At 39.4% G+C, this 23,315-nt stretch overlaps 1 protein-coding gene across 1 annotated transcript; it reads left to right on the top strand.

Moving 5' to 3' along the window:
- Nucleotides 1–7,267: 7,267 nt before the first annotated feature.
- Nucleotides 7,268–23,102, top strand: Btg3 (BTG anti-proliferation factor 3). Its single transcript, XM_034515862.3, has 5 exons — nucleotides 7,268–7,404; nucleotides 10,521–10,699; nucleotides 14,358–14,495; nucleotides 18,256–18,463; nucleotides 22,427–23,102. Exons 2-5 carry the CDS (start codon nucleotides 10,527–10,529, stop codon nucleotides 22,664–22,666), a joined length of 759 nt encoding a protein of 252 aa, XP_034371753.1. The 5' UTR covers nucleotides 7,268–7,404; nucleotides 10,521–10,526; the 3' UTR covers nucleotides 22,667–23,102.
- Nucleotides 23,103–23,315: the final 213 nt, after the last annotated feature.

Genomic DNA, 23,315 nt, shown 5'->3' with positions numbered 1-23,315 from the left:
GGCTGTCCTGGAACTGACTCTGTAGGCCAGTCTGGCCTCGAACTCAGAAATCTGCCTGCCTCTGCCTCTCAAGTGCTGGGATTAAAGGTGTGCGCCACCACTGTCCGGCTGTTTTTTTCTTTTCTTTTCTTTCTTTTTTTAAAACCTAGTGGGGAAACTATACCCAAGGAAAACCAAGAAATTAATCATCCCACAACAAACCCAAAAGAAGAGAACCACACAAACATAATACCACCTCTAACAACAAACATAAAATAAACCAACAGTCATTGATCTTTAATATGTCTCAACATCAATGGACTCAATTCCCCCAATAAAAAAGACACAGGCTAACATACTGGATAAGTAAACAGGACCCAGCATTTTGCTTCATACTGGAAACATACTCCAGTAACAAAAACACACACTACCTCCGAATAAAAGGCTGAAAAAAAATTCCAAGTGAATGGTCCCAAGAAGCAAGCTGAAACAGCCATTGTAATAGCCAATAAAATAGACTTTCAACCAATGTTATAAAAAGGGATGGGGAAGAACACTTTTTACTCATTAAAGGAAAAATCCACCAAGATGATCTCTCAATCCGAAAATCTATACCCCAAATGCAAGGTCACCCACATTTGTAAAACACAATAATAGGGGAAGACTTCAACACCAAACTCTCAACTATGGACAGATGATAGAAACAGAAACTAGAGACACAGTGAAACCGACAAGTTATGAACGAAGTGTATTTAACAGATAGCTACAGAGCAATTCACCATACAACAACAGAGTATATCTTCTTAGCACCTCATGGTACCTTTTCCAAAATTGACCATATATTTGGACATAAAACAAGTCTCAAAGGATACAAAAAAATGGAATAATACCATACCTTCTATCAGACTGACTAAGGATGGACTTCAATAACAACAGAAAGCCCACATACTCATGGAAACCAAATAACTTTCTACTCAATGGTAACTTGGTTAGGGAAAAAATAAAGAAAGGATTAAAGACGTTCCAGAATTTAGTGAAAATGAAGGCACAGCATACCAAAACTTACCGGACACAATGAAAGAAGAAAATTCACAGTACTGAGTTCCTTCATAAAGAAATTAGAGAGAGCAGACACTAGCAGCTTAACAGCTCATCTGAAAGCTCTAGAACAAAAAGACACAAACACACCCAAGAAGAGTAGACAGCAGGAAATAAACAAACTCAGGGCTGAAGTCAACCAAATAGAAACAAAGAGAACTATACAAAGAATCAACAAAACTAAGAGCTGGTTCTTTCAAAAAAAATCAACAATATAGATAAACCCTTAGCCAAACTAACTAAAGGACACAGAGACAGAATCCAGATTAACAAAATCAGAAACGAAAAGGGAGACATAACAACAAAAACTGAGGAAATTTAAAAAATCATCAAATCCTACTACAAAAGTCTATACTCTCAAAACTGGACAATCTAAATGAAATAGATGATTTTCTAGATACCACATACCAAAGTTAAATTAGCACCAGATAAACTAAACAGTCCCATAATCCCTAAGGAAATAGAAGCAGTTGTTAAAAGTCTCCCAACCAAAAATGGCTAGATGGTTTTAGTGCAGAATTCAATCAAACTTTCAAAGAAGACTTAATAAAATACTTCTCAAACTATTCCACAAAATAGAAACAGAAGGAACACTACCAAATTCATTCTATGAAGCCACAGTTACGCTCAGACCTAAACCACACAAAGACCCAACAAAGAAAGGGAACTTCAGACCAATCTCACTTATGAGTACCAATGTGAAAATACTGAATAAAATTCTCACAAACTGAACAAATCAAAACCATCATTCACCACAATCAAGTAGGCTTCATCTCAGGGATGCAGGGATGGTTCAATATACAGAAAACCATCAACATAATCCACTATATAAACAAACTCAATGAAAAAAAAATTGCATGATCATCTCATTAGATGCTGAGAAGCCCTTTGACAAAACACAACACCCTTTCATGTTAAACATCTTGTAAAGATCCAGGAATTCAAGGCCGATACCTAAACATAATAAAAGCAATATACAACAAACCAACAGCCAACATCAAGTTAAATGGAGAGAAACTTGAAGCAATCCCACTAAAATCAAGGAGGGACAAGACAAGGCTGCCTACTCTCTATCTACTCAATATAGTACTGGAAGTTCTAGCTAGAGCAACTAGACAACAAAAGGGGGTCAAAGGGATGCAAATTTGAAAGGAAGAAGGCAAAGTATCACTATTTAAAGATGATATGATACTATACATAAGCGACCCCAAAATTCTACCAGAGAACTCCTACACCTGATAAACAACTTTAGCAAAGTGGCTGGATATAAAATTAACTCAAATCAGTAGCCTTCCTTTACACAAAGGATAAATGGGCTGAGAAAGAAATTAGAAAAACAAAATCCCTCACAATAGTAACAGATAATATAAAACAGCTTGGTGTGACTCTAACCAAGCAAGTGAAACAACTATATGACAAGAATTTCAAGTCTCTGAAGAAAGAAATCGATGACGAACTCAGAAAATGGAGGGATCTCTCATGCTCATATATTGGTAGGATTAACATAGAAAAATGGTCATCAAAAGCAATCTACAGATTCAATGCAATCCCCATCAAAATTCCAACTCAATACTTCACAGAGATAGAAAGAGCAATTCTCAAATTTATCTGGAATAACCAAAAACCCAGGAGTGCGATAACAATTCTCAACAATAAAAGAACTTCTGGGGGAATCACCATCCCTGACCTCAAGCTGTACTACAGAGCAATAGTGATAAAAAAAAAAAAAAAAAAAAAAAAAAAAAAGCATGGTATTGGTACAGAGACAGGCAGGAAGATCAATAGAATAGAATTGAAGACCCAGAAATAAACCCACACACTTGATCTTTGACAAAGAAGCCAAAACTATCCAGTGAGGAAAAGAAAGCATTTTCAACAAATTGTGCTGTCTAACTGAAGTTCTGCATGTAGAAGAATGCAAATGGATCAGGGACCGCCACATAAAACCAGATATACTGAATCTAATAGAAGAGAAAGTGGGGAAGAGCTTCAAACATATTGGCACAGAGAAAAAATTTTCTGAACAGAACACCAGTGGCTCAGGCTCTAAGAGCAACAACAGACAAATGGGACCTCATGAAACTAAAAAGCTTCTGTAAGGCAAAGGACACTGTCAATAGGACAAAACAGCAACCAACATCTTGGGAGAAAATCTGTATCAACCCTACATCTGATAGAGGGCTAACATCTGAAATATACAAAGAACTCAAGAAGCTACACTCCAGACAACCAAATAACTCTATTTAAAAATAGGGTACAGAGTTAAACAAAGAATTCTGAACTGAGGAATTTCGAATGGCCGAGAAGCACCTAAAGAAATGTTCACTATCCTTAGTCATCGGGGAAATGCAAAGCAAAATGACCCTGAGATTCCACCTCACACCAGTCAGAATGGCTAAGATCAAAAACTCACCTGACAGCAGATGCTGGTGAGGATGTGGAGAAACAGAAATAATCCTCCATTCCTAGTGGAATTTGCAAGCTGGTACAACCACTTTGGAAATTAATCTGGCAGTTCCTTAGAAAATTGGAAATAGTTCTGCCCAAAGACCCAGCTATACCACTCCTGGGCATATACCCAAAAGATGCTCCAACATATAAGAAGGACACATGCTCCACTATGTTCATAGCAGCCTTATTTGTAATAGCCAGAAGCTGGAAACAACTCTGATGTCCTTCAACTGAAGAAAGGATACAAAAACAAACAAACAAAAAAATGTGGTTCATTTACACATTGAAATACTACTCAACTATTAAAAATGACAACTTCACAAATTTTGTAGGCAAATAGATGGAACTAGAAAATATCATCCTGAGTGAGATAACCCAGACCCCAAAAGACATACATGGTATATACTCACTGATAAGTGGATATTAGCTCTAAAGCCCAGAATACCCACAATACAACTCACAAACCATATGAAGCTTAACAAGAAGGAAGGCCAAAGTGTGGATGCTTCAATCCCACTTAGAAGGGGGAACAAAATAATCACAGGAAGCAGAGGGAGGGAGGGAACTGGGTGGGGGACAGGAGGGAGGAAAAAAAGGAGGGGCAGGACCAGGTATGGGAAGAGACTGGAGAGAAGTCCAGAGGTCCAGGAGAATGGATAAAAATAAGTAGCAAAGGGGCATGGGAAATGGGGTTGGAAGGAACCACTAGAAGGTTTCAGAGCCAGGGGCTCAAGAAACTCCCAGGACCCAGTAGAGGATGACATTAGTGGAAATTCCCAACAGTGGAGAGATAGAACCTGAAGAGACCACCTCCAGTAGACAGACATGGCCTCCAGTGAAGGGACAGGGCCATCCACCCATCTCAAAATTTTTAACCCAGAATTGTTCCTGTGTAAAGGAAACCCAGGGACAAAAAAATGGAGCAGAGATTGAAGGAAAGGCCATCCAGAGACCACCCACCTTGGGATTCCTCCCATCAGCACACACCAAACTCCAACACTATTGCTGATGCCAAGAAGTGCTTACAGACGGGAGCTTGGTATAGCTGTTCCCTGATAGATTCTACCAGCACCTGACTAAGACAGATGCAGATGCTCACAGCCAACCGTTGTAGTGAGCCCAGAGACCCCAATGGAAGAGTTAGGAGAACTGAAGGGGCAGAAGGGGTTTGCAATCCCATAGGAAGAACAATAACAACCAACCAGACCCTGCAGAGCTCCCAGGAACTAAACCACCAACCAAAGAGTACACATGGAGGGGCTCATGGCTCCAGCCTCATATGTAGCAGAGAATGGTCTTGTCTGACATCAGTGGGAGGGGAGCCCCTTGGTCTTGTGGAGGCTTGTTGCTCCATGCAAGGGGGATGCTGGAGGGGCTAGCCAGGAGTGGGTGGGTGGGCAGGGGAACACCCTCTTAGAGGCAAAAGGGAGAGGGAATGGGGAGGGGGTTTGAGGAAGGGAGACTTGGAAGGGGGACAACAGTTGAAATGTCAATAAAATAATAAAAAAAAAAAAATCAAAAAAAAGAAATTGTACCTTAAGACCTTAAAATAGAAATCCTAGATATAAATTTCAGACTCAAATGATAATTTCAATTATTGATGGTTTTCAGATGGATGGCCTTACAGGTTTTGAATTTTCCATGTTCCATAACCATTCTTAGAGCTCCTCTCTCTCTCCCTCCTCTTTCTTTATATGTATGTATGCATGCATGCTATGTACGTGTGTATGTAGGCTAAACTCACTAAGAAAACTCGGTTTCTTTCATGAATTGGAAAATAGGTGACTTTTGCCAAAGAAAGCCAACAGCCAAGAACCACCTCTCCTGTCAGAAAGGGAAAATTCCTTTTAACCACTGAACCATCCTGACAACCTCCATGGACAAGTTTTGAGAAGCACAAAGGGAGTTACAGTGTGGGAGAAAAGTAAATGAGAGAGGACAGAGGTGTTTCAGATTTGTTCAGTACTATCGAATGTGTGAGATTTCAGGGTTTCACCTTTTGTTTGTTTTTTAAACTATGGTACTGCTGTCTGAACCACAATGTTATATATAACCACAGATTAATAAAGATTACACTGAGCCAACTGGGCATGTGAGCCATCAGAGTTAATCACTGAGCCATCGCAGGGTGGTGGTGGCACACGCTTTTAATTCCAGCACTTGAGAAGCAGAAGCAGGCAGATCTCTAAGAGTTCAAGGCCAGACTGATCAACCGAGTAAGTTCCAGGACAGCCAGGGCTACACAGAGAAACCTTGTCTCAAAAAAGCAAACAAAGAAAAAATTACATAGAACATTAGTCATGAGATTTTGAGATTTCTTGGCGATTAAAAATGTTTGTAATTGCCTGTTTTATGAAACTGTAGAGTTAAAAGCCTTTATCAGTAAAACGATGTCAATGTGATTATTCGTTTTATATGAAAGCACATCTCTCTGAACAGTCCCACATATGTATAGAACAGCACCCTCTTTAAATTGAGAAATGGCTCTAGCCGGGCAGTGGTGGCACACACCTTTAATCCCAGCACCTGGGAGGCAGAGGTAGGTGGATTTCTGAGTTCGAGGCCAGCCTGGTCTACAGAGTGAGTTCCAGGACAGCCAGGGCTATACAGAGAAACCCTGTCTCAAAAAACCAGAGAGAGAAAGAGAGAGAGAGAGAGAGAGAGAGAGAGAGAGAGAGAGAGAGAGAGAGAGAGAGAGAGAGAGGACTCTAGTTCCACAATAATCGGAACGCCTCTTACAAAATAAAGGCACAGTACACTAGTTTTATAATGGTTTGAGGGTTGTATATTTCTGGTAAAAATTATTATTTTGAGGCTCACAAGGCTATAGTCTTAAGTTCTTAAGTGATTTGCATTTTGAATTCTCGTGTGTTTTTTCTGGCCCATCTGACTTAACAGCTGCTTTTCACAAACCTAACACCTTGCTGCCAGTTCCACCTAAGGGATGGGAAGAAGTTCCTTCCTTCGGAAAGTTTATGTTCCCTTTTCTTAGGTGTTTAGCCAAGGCATAAGCTTTATTCCTGGGAAGTCCTTGAGTGTCTGAGAAATACCTGGCCTGAGAAAGCCTGGCCACACAACTCATCCATTGGGCCGCCAGTGCTGGCAGAGACACCGTGCTCAACAGGAGGCTGCCACGCTCAGATGGAGACACCAGCTCTGCCAGCCAAGTGTCCAGGTAAGAATTTTACACAGGCATTCTCACGTACAGGGAGGCAGCTAGTGATTTCGTCGCAAAGAAGGACTTGGCGAGCCCTCAATGCCTAGCTCCCCTCCGCAGCGGCTTCGTGCGCGGAAGGAGTGGGGAGGGATCCCACCGAAGCAAGGTGGAGAGATCCGGATTAAACTTGCCCACAGGCAGCAGAGAGGCGGGTTGATCCAAGGGAGAGAGCCCCGCGTGAGGAGGAGTGGCCGGAGAGCCTAGAGGAAGCGTCAGGCCCACCCCACCAAGGGAGGTAAGGCCCTCGGGGCTCGCGCTGGAGGTACTGCCACCTCGTGCGAGCACGGCCGTCGGAGCCCAGGCTCTGCGCGCGGCCCGAGGCAGGAGCCGGCCACGCGCACCAGCTCGGGGGGGGGCGGGCCCGAGGGAAGCCCCGCCCCCAGGGCGCGCGAATTGGTTCGGCGCGGCGCCCGGCCCCTCCCAGCCATCGCCCCTCCCTTCTTCCGGGCCCCTGAGCCCCCCGTGCGCCGCGTCGGGATCGCGCTCGCTCAGTCGGCCGCGCGCTCCTCCGCCCGCCAGTCTGGTCGGCGCGCGCTCGGCGGCGGTCCGACGACGCAGCAGTCTGCGCTCGCCGGACGAGCCTCGCGCCACTCGCGCTCGGCTCCCCGGCCACGGAACGCGGTCGCAGCCGGCGAGGGTGCAGCCCCGGAGCGGCGGCGGTGAGAAGAGCGGGTCGGGGGGGGGCTGGGGGAGGGAAAGACGCGGTGGCGGTGAGGAGAGCGGGCCTGGAATAGGGGGACGCGGCGGGGCCCCCGGCATCGCGGAGGGGAGGTCGGGACGCGCCCGCCGCCACGTCGAAAGCGGAGCGGCCGAGGGATGCGCGGTGGCAGCGGGTCCTCAGTGGGGAGGGACGCCTCCTCGGGCTCGTGCCACGTCGCCTACCGCCCCCGGGGAGGCGACCGCGGGCAGCCGGCCGGCCGGTGGGCGGGCAGGGGCAAGCCGGTTTGCACAGGTTGGACGCGGCGCGCAGGCCGTCCACTCGGAGCGCGTGGGGGCTCTCCACCCGCGCCGGGCTGCGGGGCCCCGTTCCGGCCGCATCTGGATCCCGCTGGCCAACGCCGCCCGGGCGAGCGGTCAGGGCCGCTCGGCGCGACCACGCTTGGCGCCCCCTGCACCTTGGCAGCCTCCACCTGGAGAAGTTGTGGTTTCTAGAAATTGCGATTAGCTTTTTTTTTTTTCGTTACTGGGTGGGGGGGAGGTGATTGGGGGGGGGGGGCGACCACACTGCAAAGTTAGAAACTCCTAGAAGGCCGGGCTCGTGGAACAAAGTAGAACTTGAGGAGCAGCCGCCGCGGTGACGACGTCCCGGGGTGACGTCACCAAGCGGTGTTTAAAATGGGAGCTTTGGGGGGGGGTGGTATTAGACGCCTAAGGTCTAATGCCGCCCCCCCCCCCGTCCCCCGTGGTGTTCACCCCCTGGGCTTTATTTAGCTCTCCCTCTTTTGCCTTTGGTACTCCTGGAAGACTGATAAGAGGGGGTTAATTTTTCAGCTATTCCAGTCATCATTCCTTCAAAGAGAAAAATAAATAAGTCCGTATGACTCATCTTCTGTTACAAACCGAAAAGCAACCACTAAGTGGTCCTTTCCTTCCTTTATTTTTTTTGATATGAAGTTGAGCAAACGAAAGCCAATCCCCCAACTGTTAGGTAGCACATTAACTGGCCCAATTGGTGAACAAGAATGATCGAGGAATCAGGACATTTCTCTAGTGCGAGGCTTCTATCTTGCCTGTAGTGGAGCGTCCGTCGTTCCATCAGCAACTTTCTCACCCAAGTTGTGTGTTCAATTTCAGTGGGATTTCCGTTCCATCATAAGGTGCTATAGGTGAAGTATAAATGAAACTTCATAAATCGGAAATTGCCCACAGTTTTCAGGAGCAGGGAGGTGACACAGTAGTTGTAGTAGACTGAAGTTCTATGTGCCCACACACTGGTCTGGGAGGATTCTATCCACCGGTTGACGATGGCAGTAGAAGGTGTATTTGGCATTCTAAGAGTCCAGGAGGAAGGTTTGTGTATTCTCCCATCCAGGAATCGGAGTGACAAGGGCTGCCCGGACAAATCTCAGATAACTGTATAGGATTTCTTTCACTCTGAGGACCCTTGTTTGCATTTGCACTCAGAGTAAAACTCACATTAGACAAGAGACTTAAAACAGCAGTTTGAGAAAAGAAATCTTTAAAGACCAGGCGTTTCATTCTTTTTTTTTTTTTTTTTTAGTTTGTAAGACCAGACTGCTAGACTGTTGTTAAGCTAGTTGACTGTTTTAATCAATACAGTAGGGCCTGTCATTGGCTCCCAGAAGGATGACGTTACTTAGTAAATGCTGGATCTGAATATCTCCAAGTTACATCCAGCCAAACGAATGAGCTCATCTCAAAACATACATACATATGTTTTTTTTTTTCCCCCAAGAGAACGGCTGAACAGCCTTTGTGGCTTAATCAATTGATCAGTCAGATTTTCTGTTTTAAGAGTCCTTTGATGCAGCTCCAAAATGTAACTGATTATTTCATATAGTTTTTCTGTGAGTGATCCTAAATTGATGTTCTGCTTAATGTGTTTTAATGTCACTATTCTTTGTCTTAGCCTTTTTTTTTTAGGAAAGCATACCTATACCTGAAAGGATCTATACAAAAAGCTCATTGCTGAAAAACTTTTAATGTGTAACAGTTGTATTCAAGAGTAATAAATAGTTTTATCACAGCAGGAAAAAAACCTTGGATTCACTGGAATCTTTCCTCTTGTTCCTCCGCTCCTCCTGCCTTTAGGCCACCCAGTCTCTTTTCTACCTGTATAGACTTGCCTGTTCTGGACAGTTGTATATATGGTGGAAATTTCAGTGTGTGATATTGTTTGTTGCCTCTCTGCATTTGCTTGCTGTGTTTAAGTTCTCCCATCTTGTAGCATGTGTTAGTGCTTCATTTCTTGTCATTGCCAGTTCTTTTGTACATGTGAACCATACTTTATTTGTCCAGTCAACATTTGGGAGATATTTGGAGTGTTTCTATTTTGTCATGAATAATGCTGCCATGGACGTGCTGTCTTCTTCTTTATTTATGGGGACATATATTTTAGATTTCTTGGGCTCATAGCTGATAGAATTACTGGAAATGCCATAGCTGTTTAACCTTTTGGGGGGGGGGACCTTCAAAACCTCTCCAAAATGGAGCTCCAGTACTTGATTTATTTTTTACTTTTGTATGTGTATGAGTGCTTTGCCTGCATGTATGTATGGCCACTACATGTGTGCTGGTACCCTCAAAGGTCAGAAGAGAGCCCTCTGGAACTAGAGTTTACAGGTGGTTATTAATTATCATGTAGATTTTGGGAACTAACTCCAAATCCTCTGCAAGAGTAGGACATGGAGTTATGTTTTAAATTTCAGGTCCTTTCATAGAACTTTACGTTTTAGTTAGAATTTGACTCGGTGTAATATTTATTACAGATTCTTTTTGATTAGTATCTGAATTTATGTTAGTTGTCAGAAGCAATATGTTGTGTTCTTCACTGAACTACTGCTTAAAACCAAGTAGTAAGAATCCCAGAAGTATTTCCTAGTAGGTTTCTGAGGACTAAAAAAGATTAGTTAGGATTACTGCAGTGACAGACCAGTAAAATTGAAAGGAAAGCTGTAAATGGGCATATTTTGCAGAACCTTATTTTCCTGTGTGTGTGTGTGTGTGTGTGTGTGTGTGTGTGTGTGTGTGTGTGTAGTTGCTGTTGTTTGGATTGATTCTTGTTTTGTTTCTAAGAAAACATTTATCTTTACAGGGAAAAATGAAGAACGAAATTGCTGCTGTTGTCTTCTTTTTCACAAGGCTGGTTCGAAAGCATGATAAGTTGAAAAAAGAAGCAGTTGAAAGATTTGCTGAGAAATTGACTCAAATACTTCAAGAGAAATATAAAAATCACTGGTATCCAGAAAAACCATCAAAAGGACAGGCCTACAGGTAAGGAATTCAATTGGATGCTTGAGTCGGACTAAATGAAGATTAGTCTGTGAAATGACTACAAGGCCAGGGGACTGAAGGATATTTAGAAATCACCTACTAGGATTTTTATCTGAAAAACCCAAAACTCTGGGGGTTCATGGTGTTTCGGTTTTGCTCATTTTAAAGTATGAGTATTTGTTGATAGAGTCCTGCTGTTGAGCCTTGGGAGGCCAGAGCTATAGAGTCACCAGTTAGTTTCTTGTGAGTGGCTTGGCTCTTGCTTAAGTAGATTTTGCTGTTCCCATGGGCACTTAAGGCTAGGGTTCTTCACGAATCTTGAGGACCCTAATCTTTCCAAAATGAGCATGGTAATTGAGTGTTGAGAGAAAGTAGGTTTGTTTGTATCTAAAGGTAAAGTATATGCTGTGGTTGGTTGGTTGGTTGGTTGGTTGGTTTGTTTGTTTATTTATTTATTTATTTATTTATTTATTTATTTATTTGAAGAGGGCAGTAGTGGCATAGGGCTTAATCCCAACACTCAGGAGACAGGCAGGCAGATCTCTGAGTTTGAGGCTGGACTGGTCTTCAGAGCAAGTTCCAGGACAGCCAGGACCATATAGAGAAACTGTCTCGAAAAACCAAAAAGAAAAGAAAATGGTAAAGTAAGATAACCAGGCCAGCAGACAGTGGCATCTGCCTTTAATTCTAGCACTCTGGGTGCAGAGGCTGATGGATTTCTGTCATTTTTGAGGGTAGCCTAGTTTACGTAGCGAGTTCCACAACAGCCAGGACTATGTAGAAAGACTTGTCTTCAAAAAACAAATGAACAAAATCATTAGACAACATAACATAACATAACATGCCTTCACAGTTGATCTCACTTATTTATGTACTACATCTCCTTTGTGGTATAAGCCAGTTGAAGATAACTCAGCTATGCACCTCAAGTGGTAACTACTGGTTTGGGGATTTTAAATCAAGTCTTGAATGACTCCAAATTCCCATGAGCTTGTGTTCACCGTAGTCTTAGTACTGAGAAGGAAAAGATTATTTATTTGCCATTAATTTATATTTTGATTTGTAAGTGAAAATAAAGAACAGTAGAGTCTTTAAGCTGTACAAGAACATGCCCTGACTTGCTCATTTTGGTACAGATGTATCTGCTGAGAAGGCAAATAGATCATTTCCTAAAACTAGCTGTCATACCACAATGGGGGTTGTAGACATGCTTCCATATTTAAACTGAAACATTGTTTGTGACAACTACAGAAATTCCCCTTTATTTGAGCATGTTCTTATCCCTGTTCTTTGTTCCACAAACCAATACTTACTCGTGTTGTTGTTGTTGTTGTTGTAAAAAGTTCTTTGTTGTAGCATTGAAAAGTACAGGACTATTTGAGAAATCTAAGACTGAAGTGGAAATAGAATTTTGTTGTTTCTCATTTGCTTAAAGCCAGTTGAGTAGAGTGTACTGTTAACTTATGTATTTTTGCATAATTTTTACCCAAAATTTCCTAGTAAGTTGGTCAGTATTATGAATATAAGTAGATATATAGTTGTTAATTAGGCTCAAGTAATTTTTAGTTTTTCATTTGTCTTTTTTTCCCCTGTACATCTTCATTTCTGATAGTAAAGAGCTTTTGTCAGTTAGAATCATTGAGGCTTTTACACATGTCTAATTGATGTTGGGTGAATGCTTTTGGAAGTGCCAAGCTACGAAAAATGGAATCACTGTCACGTATACAGCAAGGTCAGAGAGTACCGTTTCATTTCCATTCATTCTAAAATGTGAGAAAACCTCAACTCAGACTCACAGGGCATGTGATCAGAAGTATCCCTGAGTCATTTTGAAGCTTTTTAAAAAACGATTAGACTTCATGGTAGAGTGGGAAAAAATGAATATAAGTTTAAAATGTTTTCTACATTTTATGCAAATGTGATATTTGTAAAAGACAGTTTGGCAATATAAGATCTGTGAAAATACTCATATTTTGAACATTAAATTTCAGAATCTTATCTGGAAACAATCAGAAATGCAGACAAATATGGATGAACACAGAAGTCTCTTAACAGTATAACTGCAAAAAAATGAAAAACTGTCAGTATTGAGTAAAGAATACACTGTATTTGTGCAACTTTTATAATCTTGCATTTGAAGAACAGTTAATAGAAAAGTAGTTCCAGTATTGGGATTAAAAAAAAAACAGCTTAAAAATATGTGGTGTATCTAAGTTTGCTAAACAACTAAGCTGCATCTAATTTTAAAGCTTAGCATCTTCATCACTCTCATGGAGAATACAACGTGTAAAGCATGAAGAGCGCCAGTCTTAACTGCTTTTGATGGTGCCATGCCGTGTGTGGGACTTGAATTGGATACTTGGAGATTGAGCCCGGGAACATAGGAACTCAAGGCAATTGCTGTACACTGAGTATATCTACTACTTGCTAAATAGCACGTTATAATGGATAGTTTCATTGCCAGTTGACTTTTACATCCATATTTATATCTTCAGATATGGAAGAGAAATTAAACAGTTTAAGCCCAGACAATAAATTCCATAAGTAGTTATAATGCCAGATTGTCTTAGTTGAGTCTTGATTGAAAGCAGTAAATATATTTCATATTTCCCATTGTAGCTACTGCTTTTTCTACTTAAGTAGAGTGCATGTCTGGAGGTGCATTTTTGCATTCATGCTACTATTTATTCACTTGGAGAAAATACATTTTTATTTTGATTATAATATAAGGGGGCAACAGGTTAGACAGTGAGTGTGGTGTTGCCTACAGCTGCTAGCTATATATTCTACATTCCATTGGTTGAACAGGCATTTCCTAAATTAGCTTGTGATAGGCTTTATTAATTTAAATGTTCTTTCTTATTTTGCAACTTAGGTGAAAGAAAGCCCTGTATAACAAACATATGGTACATCAGATGAAGAAATGGTTCTGGATTACATGTTAGCCAGGAGTATGCAATGTGTATGGTCCTTGAATTCCTTATTTTTGAAACAATTATAGATGAAGTAAAAGCTGTCTTAAGATTTAACTTTATTACCAGGAATGTAAAAACATGAGTGGCAATAAAACTTGTCACAAAAAATTCCAATAATACTTGAAATACTGGTTGAAGTCTTGTAGTTACAGATTTGATCGATTAGTCTACAAAGCTTTGTAATGTCAGGCCTGGGGATATCTATAGCTCAGTTGATGCAATGCTTGCCTAATATACAGGAAGCTTAGGGTTGGATCTCCAGCATTGCAATAAACCAAGTATGAATTTACACCTCTAATCCTAGCACTTGAGAGGCAGAGGCGAGAGTATCACAAGTTCCAGTAACATCCATAGCAAGCTTGATGTCAGTCTAGGGTACAGACTGCGGGGTCAGACTCCTATCCCCCAATTCCCCCCCCCCATGCTTATTTGATGTACACGTGCAGTTTGTTGGTCTCTGATAAATTAAGAGACTGGTGATTTCTCTGGGTTCACATGGGTTATCTTCTGTTTTTATTAGCCTGAGCAGCCTTCATATTGCCTTTCTTGCCTGAGGTTCACACTAAGAACCCCCAGGTTCTCTATCAGGGTATTTTGTTATTGCTTCACTTTCACATATATTGATAGGTAAGATTTATGACTGAGATTCAGTTATAGCTATTAATCTAATTGTTTTGTTCTAGGTGCATTCGTGTCAATAAGTTTCAGAGAGTTGATCCTGATGTCCTGAAAGCCTGTGAGAACAGCTGCATCTTGTACAGTGACCTGGGCTTGCCAAAGGAACTTACACTCTGGGTGGATCCTTGTGAGGTGTGCTGCCGGTGAGTCTTCATGTTAGCAGCTGAACTGATTTTACTAAATGTTATCACCTGTGATCTACCTGTGTCTATGCAGTGTTCTCAGAAAGGTTTATGAAATTACCGTCTTACCATGAAGAACTCAGAAGCAGGTTTCCTAGAACTTTGCCAAGGATTTTATTACTCACCAAGAAGAGGTAGAATGTAGAACGCACCTCATCCTTTGCCTCCCTGCTTCCTTCATGTGACACATTCTCTCTTCAGATTAGAAAAGCTGGGTCCAAATAAAGTAGCAATGTGACCTTTAGTTGGTCTCCATCTCTGTCTCTTAGTTCTGTCTTCAGGTAGCTTAGTAGCATTTTAAAGATGCTGTTCTCATAATAGAAATTGCATTTATCTCAAACAACTTTAAAAGAGTTAGATGTGAAATCTATTTAAACTCTAAATAAAAGCATTATGTAAACTAGGCATTTGTAGATTTTCAAAAATTAGATCAACATTCTTTAGGTAGTTCACAGGGTAACAAGAGACAAGAAATAGAAAATTACAGCATGGTATTATTTGTGCCGTAATAGAATCTATAAAGTAGATCTATATCTAAATATATTTATAAATAGAGTTGTGACACAAGAGAAAAAGACGACTGTGTAGATGTCACTTGAGCTGCTATGTGAAGGTTACTAGGTGACAAGGCAGGGAAGATGGTTTCTCCAGAAAGAAGAAACAGGATAAATTATTAGCATGGACTGGCACATTTTCCTATGATAGTGCCTATGGAGAGTTTCTCTTTGTTTTGAGGGTGCAAGTCTCTTGACCTCTCTTAATTACAGGGAAGTTCCTTTTTTATATGAATCCAGCTATATACTATAGAAATGGTCACTTAAAGATTTATTAGTAATAATCTTACAAAATTTATTCCTAATATCAAGTGTTACAAACTTTAGGGTCTTTGAGGTGAAGGTTCTTGGTGTAACTGACATAAACCCCATTGTTTGAACTGTCGTAATTGCTGACATTATTTCTTTGAGTTTCTTTCCATGAAGATCTACACTACACATTCTTAATAGTAGACATAGATCTTACACAAGATGCATTGTGTATCATCCATGTTTGCCTGAATGTCTTGTTTGTGAATGCTCTGCAGGCCTGGTGCCTGAGAAGGCCAGAAGAGGGCAGTAGGACCTTTGAACTGAAGTTACAGATATTGTAAGCCTATGGCTGTTGGGAATTGAACTCAAATGAGCCATCTCTCCTACCCATGCATTTCTTCTTCTCCTTCTTCCATCTCCATTTTTTTTTTTTTTTTTTTTTTCCTGAAAGGCAAGGCCTGTGTTGACCTGACTGTGCTGAAATTCACTATGTAGACCAGGCTGGCCTCAAACAGAGAGATCTACCTGCCTCTAAGATACAATTCTTGCAGGGTCTTAAAAAGGTTTCCCATTGGAATGATCAAGTCCTCACTGCTCCTTACCTGATTGTACTATGAGCAGTCTCTTCTCAAAGCGCTGTAAGTTCTGTGATCTGTGAGGCAAATACAGCCGTTACCAACTTCCTTGTCTGTACTACTGTATAATACAGAGCCATAGCTTATTTCAGTTATTTAAACTTTGGTACTCAAAGATGAAAGCTTTGGTTGTATGAGTATACTACTTAACTAGGTAGTTCATTCTTAATGCCTGCTGTGGTTTCATTAGTAGTTTATGAAAATGTTTCCACTCAGTACCTACAAATAGAGTTGTATATGATCATGACTTTCTCCCACAATTGGCCATGGTAAAGATGTTTTTGTTGGGTTTTCTTGTTGCTGCTGCTGCTGTTGTTCTTTCTGAAATAAGATCACACATCCATATCTATAATATGTAGATCAGGATAGTCTCAAACTCTTAGGAACCAATATGCCTCTACTGCCTCAAAGCTGTAATTAAAGGCATGCACAACCATGCCTGGTGTGTTACTGCCCCCCCCTTTTTTTTTTGTAATGGGTAATACAAATTAGCTTAACATTGTAGTGTGTATACTCTGAAACAGAACCCTTCCAACGAACAATATAACTGCATGATTTATTTAAATTAGTAGAAAGTACTGAGATAAGGAAACACGGTTTTGAACCCAAACTGGAAAAATAAATATTCTGGAAATTAGAACAATGCTGATGTTGTAGATATATAGTGGAAAAAATATCCGTCTTTGAAAATAGCAGCTTGGGGCTAAAGAAATAGTTAAGGGCATAGACTGCTTCTCCAGAGGACTTAGATGTGGTTCCTAGCACCCATGTAGGGTAGCTCACAACCATCCACCTATAACTTATGTTCCAGAGGATGTAATGTTTCTAGCATTCAAAGACAACACTACTCAGTATATTCATACCCACAAATATAAGCATAATTAAAATGGAAAATAAACTTTAAAAAATAACCCATTGGTATACTTGATCAAGATGCTATAATAAAAATTGAGATGTATTTAGACAAAACATTCTTCCTTGTCATATAGAATAACAGAATGACATATAGCTTGGTAGGTTATTCACATGATAAAATATTTGAAAACACAGAATAAATAATAGATGTTTTTCCTATGATGAGAAAGTCTAAAAATAGCTGATAACTTAATTGGGTCAGTATTCTTTTACAACTTTTGTAATGTCTACAATCTTTTTTTTCTGTTAAAGGAGCACTCGGTAAGTATTGATTTGTTTCATAGTAACTAGCTTATCCTTGATGATTTAGCAATCCATCATAGAGAATGGAAAGTGTAAAAGTTGTCCATTATTAATTCTTATAAGGAGTTAACTATATATTCTTAATATTACAATAATGCAGTCAGTGGTTTTATTTAGCATGAAGCCCTCATTCCAAAGTACTACAGAGATAAAGATGTGCAGATTAACTGGTTGTCAAAGAGATATGAGTAACTATACAGGCCCATCACTTACTATATGCCGACCTTTGTTTTTGATGTCTATTTCTACAAAGGCAAAGTTGTTTACCGGGAAGTTCCTTGCCTTTCTGTTTTCTTTGAATTTTAATTCCATTAGTAAGCAAAAATGAAGAACTGCTACCTATATTGTTATAAATAACTCATTCAAACTGCTAGGCATTGTAAAAATTGCTAGATTGAGCTGGAGAGGTGGCTCTGAAGTTAAAATTACCTCTGTATTCCTCTCCACTGAATAGGAAACTAAGGCCCAAGGCGATTAGAGGCTTTGCGTTTGGTCACTAGTTTCAACACTCAAGATTTTCCTGTTTAAACCTACAAAGTGTTAGGATCTTAAAATGTTTTTTAAAGGTGATCAGTTTTCCTAGAAATCTCAGTCATATAATATAATTCAAGCAAACCTTTCTTCAGCCTCATAATTTTTCCCTTTAATCTTAATAATTGTCAGAAATCCTTTATAACTATAAAAGACACAGGCCCTGTCAAATATAAGATTTTTTTCTAGTTGATTTTGGACAGTGGCCATTTAGAAATACATTAGAAAAATCTTAAAGAAAATATCATTAATACCTAGTAAATATAATCAAAAGGTAGATCCCTTTTGATGTTTCAAACAATTTCTTGTTTGATGTCAGTAGGGAAGAAAGTAGCCACTTTGATTTACACTTCAGTAGAGTAGACAGAAGAAAATTACACCTGCTCGGGCTTTGGTATTAACTGTGCACAGTCCAGTTCTGGGATGGTTCCTTTATTGCCTTGGATCACTGGCATGACTAGACCTGTTTAATTGTTTTTATGAACATTTCTTGCTTTTTATATGATTGGCAAGTTTTTTATGTATACCTAGGTATGGAGAGAAAAACAATGCATTCATTGTTGCCAGCTTTGAAAATGAGGATGAGAACAAGGATGAAATCTCCAAGAAAGTTAGCAGGGCTCTTGATAAGGTGACCTCTGATTATCATTCAGGGTCCTCCTCTTCAGATGAAGACACAACCAAGGAAGTAGAAGTGAAACCGAGCTCAGTGGCTGCAACGCCCAGCCCCGTGTACCAGGTAAGACCTCCCACGGCCTGTCACTGTGCATGTGCATACCACAGGCATCCCATAGGATGTCCGTGCTCTGGCCGGCTTCTGCAGCTAGTCAGTTACACTGCCCAAGGCTCAGGAATATTCTCCGCCTCAGCTCTTCCATTTATATGACACTAGTGGAAAGCTGCTTATGAGAGGTGCAAAGTGGCATTCTGGGTCATTTTTACCAAAAGTGTACTCTTCTCCTCAGTGACTAGGATAAGTATATTTTAAAAAGAAATATGCTGTCCTCAAAAAAAGAGAAGTTACAATAAACATTCCTGGTTATTGAAAAAAATCTTTTTATTTAAAAAAAAAACAAAAACACCGGTAACTTTTTAAGTCTTTTATTACTTCATTAATATCTTTAGGTTACTTTTCTTATTATTCTTCTCCTTTTTCAGCATTAAAGAAAAATTTTACTGAATTACATTTTGGCTAGTTTCTTATATAAAAACCAAAAGGTCTCCCTTGTTGCTTTGACCATGGAAGCATCTTATAGCAAACATGCCAGCCTTACAAGTTCATTTACTTTATATCTGTATATTAAAAACATTTAATTACTTTCAAGAAATTTGATTAGCAATTTTTTTTTAATGTTTTACAGGTTTGCCATCTGCCTGATTTTTTTTTTTTAAATTAATTAATTTATGTATGTGAGTACACTGTGGCTCTCTTCAGACACATCAGAAGAAGGCATCAAATCTGGTTACAGATGGTTGTGAGCCACTGTGTGGTTGCTGGGAGTTGAACTCAGGGCTTCTAGAAGAGCAGCCAGTGCTTTTAACCACTGCGCCATCTCCCTAGCCCCCTAGCAGTATTCTGAAACAGAAAACAATTGTTTTACTCTTGTATTTTTAGTATATTAGAAAGTTTGCCTTCATTCATTAGTCTGAACTAGGTGTACTTTAATGTGCCAAGTTTATGGTGAGATCAAAAAATGATTACAAACCTTGTACTTAATGATAAAGAAGCTTTTGAGTATGAAAAGCCAAATTTTCAAATTTATATAATGATATAATGAACATTTTCCCATTAAAATTAATTTTTTTCCTCTTGATTACATAATTGTCCTTCCTCAGGTTGATACGAAGGATAGTTGTAAAGATTATTGCATATTAGATGTATATGTCTATTTTTACATAGGCTTCCTTACAGAGATCCACCTGCCTCTCTCCCTCCTGAGTGGTGGGACTAAAGGCATGTGTGACAACATTTAGCAAAACTCTTTCAAAAAAACATTTATTAAAACTATAAAAAATAGTTTATAGTTCTTGAAAATAAAAATAGTGAAGTATTATACAGTAGAATTGTGCAATTTTCCCTGTCTCCAGCTCCCTCTCCTGTATCTTTCCATGGCTGGTTATCACCAGGTTTGGCTTTTGTTTTGCTTTGTTTTAAAGAGTGGTTGCTTTTCAGATTGTTTTTCAAGTCAATGGCATAAATATTTGGAACATTTTTTTTTTCTGTATGTTGAATTATACATTACAAATTATCTTTATTGAATTTCCTGGAAATCATGTAAATATGATGATTTTAACTCAAATTTGTTTTTTACTTAGTCACTTTCCCAAGTGACTGGTCTTAATTGTAAGTAAACTGACCTTTAAGTTTAAAAATCAGTTTACATTTTCTTTTAAATCAATTGACATTTATCTTTGCCCATCACAAATGAACATTAGAATAAAAGAAAAGTATGGAAATTAAGGTAGCTTACATGCTTTTTTGGAAAACATTTTCCCCTGGCAGTCTACTCCGCAATAAAACATTTCACAGAAGAAAAAAAAAAAAAAAAGATTATATCTAAGCCCTGTATAGAAAGTTGATACAATTCTACTTTATCCTTCCTGTTTATCTTGACTGTTTTTTTTTTTTTTTGTTTGTTTGTACTAAGAGTAGTTTTTAAAGTGTGTTCTGGAAACAAGTCTGTAACACATAGATGTAATAAGAATATACCTTCTGCGATTTAATCATTTATTTTCTAATTGTTTCTTTTGATGATAATAATCGAAAGGGGGAATATCAAATAAAGACAAAAACATTAATAGCTCCTGCCAGGGGACGATCTTTATTCTATAGTGTTTCTAGAAATACTTAGAGTCAGCTCTCAATCTTTCCCAAGTTGATCTGTGAACTTAAAATCCCAAGAGGCTATTTCTATTAAGGAACACATTGATTTTAAAGTTTTAAGAAACTAAATTTTGAGGGTTAACATGAATATAAAACTATTCTGTGCATCAAGGTTACAAATAGTTTAAGGATACACAATATATCATTGGAACAAAAATAGAAATTCCAAAATAAGCTCACTTTTACACAATTGCCCCACTCACCAGTCCCACGGGAGAATACCAGAGCAATTGAGGTAAAAGTCTTGAATACGTGTGAAAATGAGGGAAAAGGCCAAAGTGGATCTAAGTGTTGCCTGACAGCATGCACCAGAAATGGACTTGGGATAATCATAGCTGTGCATATAAAACTGAATTTTAAACTTACATGTATGAAAAAAGTGGAGAATTATCTTGAAAATATCTCCAAAGGGATCCCAAAATTGATTTGTATCAAAACTAAATTATTTTTAATCACAAAAAGGAAACACTAGAAAGTGAATGACTAAGTCACAGAAAGTGTATTCTCATTACACCTCTGTGTTACAGACTTGTTTTGAAAACATAAAACACTCCAGATAATTATTAATAGGCCTGGTAGAACAGCAGGAGGACCTTACAGTTGACTGCCATCTTGGGCAGGTGAGACTGTCTCAAAATAAAAACTGGAAAGAACTGGGCTGTAGCTCAGTGGGACAGTAGTGGCCTGAGATGCACAAGGCTCTCGGCTCTGTCCCCAGCATTCCAACAGCAATAATAGCAGTAGCAACAGTAGTAAAACACAAACTAATTAAGAAATAGCCAGAAGTTATAAATACTGTCTAAAATGTTATAAATGGCCAGTGAGCATAGGAAACGTGTTAGATCTCATTTGTCTTCAGTGAAACAAATGAAATTAAAACAATGAAACATGACTTTTTCCGAGCTAAAGCATCTAGCAATTCAACTTTTAGTGAAGAACAGAGGCAGCTAAAGCTCATAAGCAGTAGAAAGTGCTGTGACCGTTTGGAAAAACCGACACTCCATCTACTCTGCTTTCATGCTGTTCCTGTGTATTAAGAATAATGAAAATAAGGATCTATAAAGCCAAATGTTCCAGTGTCTATAGGTGTGTTCACAGGCACAAATGTAGAACCTCTTTTTCAAAATAGACACAAAGTTGGTTCATGTCATTTCACCATCTGCATTAAATGCTCTACAGAATCTTAACTATTAAAGAAAACATCCCACACTTGGAAGGACAGATTAGAACCAGAGAATCTGAAACTCTTAGGGTATAGTGTTCCAAGCAAAGAATTTGAAAACTGCTGATGAGAATTTAAATAATGTGAACTTGGTGTCGCCTACCTGACTACCAGCATACTTTCAAGATTGGTGTCTCCAAGTGCTAAACAGTCTACAGCAGAATGGTCTGGAAAGCTTTGTCAAAATGCTTGGCCTCTGTTCCTAAGACTTCATTATTTTTTAGTAGACCACAGCTGGGGTGTCAAAATTTGTGCTTCAGAGCTCCCTGAGTGACTTCTTGCTTCTAGAAACATGCCTGATGCACCAAAACCTGTGATGTTCTTAGGAGGAACTATCATTCTGTGTTTGCATCTTTGATGCTGGAAGATTGTTTTCATTTTTTTTTCTTCATTCAGAAAGTACATGGGAGGTATTAATGAGATGTGGGTTTTTGTTTCTTAACATATTTAAATGTAACCTTAGGGAAGTCACTAAAACCTACTCTTTGGGTAAGTGGTAGGTTTGTGTTTAGTAGTGGCCTGAAACTACTTAGTCTTTTCTGAAAAGTAGACTATTGTTTTCCTCTTAATTTACTTAATGCTTTCTCTTCCTACAGATTTCAGAACTGATATTCCCACCTCTTCCAATGTGGCACCCTTTGCCCAGAAAGAAGCCAGGAATGTACCGAGGGAGTGGCCATCAGACTCACTACCCTCCTCCTGTTCCATTTGTTTATCCAAATCCAGGAAGGAAGAATAAACCATTCCGTCCAATTCCAGTGACATGGGTACCTCCTCCTGGAATGCATTGTGATCGAAACCACTGGATTAATCCTCACATGCTAGCACCTCACTAGCTCATTGAATTGTGTTGATGTCCTGTTGAGAAAAGGGAGACATACCTTCCTATATACTAAGAGTTCATACTTGTAGTGAAGTTAGATGGGCAAAACCATCAGACTTATTTTTATAGAAAAGTTATTGAGAATAATCTTTCTTAAAGTATATATATATATGCACTTTAGATATATTGATATAGTTTGAGAAACTTTATTAAAGTTAGTCAAGTGCCTGAGTTTTTAATATTGGACTTGAGTATTTATATATTGTGCATTGACTCTGTTGGATACAAAAACACTGTAGGAGTGGGCGATGTGTTCCTTATAGCACCTTTGAGCATTTACTTTATGGAGAGTATGTAAGTTATTTATACAGAAGGACATCTATTTTATGTCATTATTTAGAAGAATTGTGTGAAATCATGTAGTTGCAAATAAAAAGTAGTTTGAGGCATGACAGTGTGGTTTTGTTCTGTATATAAGAAAAAAAGGAGGTAGAAGGGATACTTAGGAAACAATAATAGAAACTTCCTTTAAAAAAAAACTTTTTATTGAACACGGGGTCCCCAAGGCCACATATCAAAATATACATGTAAAAAAATTTTAATTTACTGGCTGTAGCTAATTGAAAATATAAATACAATAAAACAACTTTTAGCTATCAAAG

Source organism: Arvicanthis niloticus, chromosome 12, assembly GCF_011762505.2.
Source record: "Arvicanthis niloticus isolate mArvNil1 chromosome 12, mArvNil1.pat.X, whole genome shotgun sequence".
NCBI lineage: Eukaryota > Metazoa > Chordata > Mammalia > Rodentia > Muridae > Arvicanthis > Arvicanthis niloticus.
The sequence above is the reverse complement of the archived record's forward strand: the minus strand, read 5'-3'. Positions and strand labels throughout refer to the sequence as shown.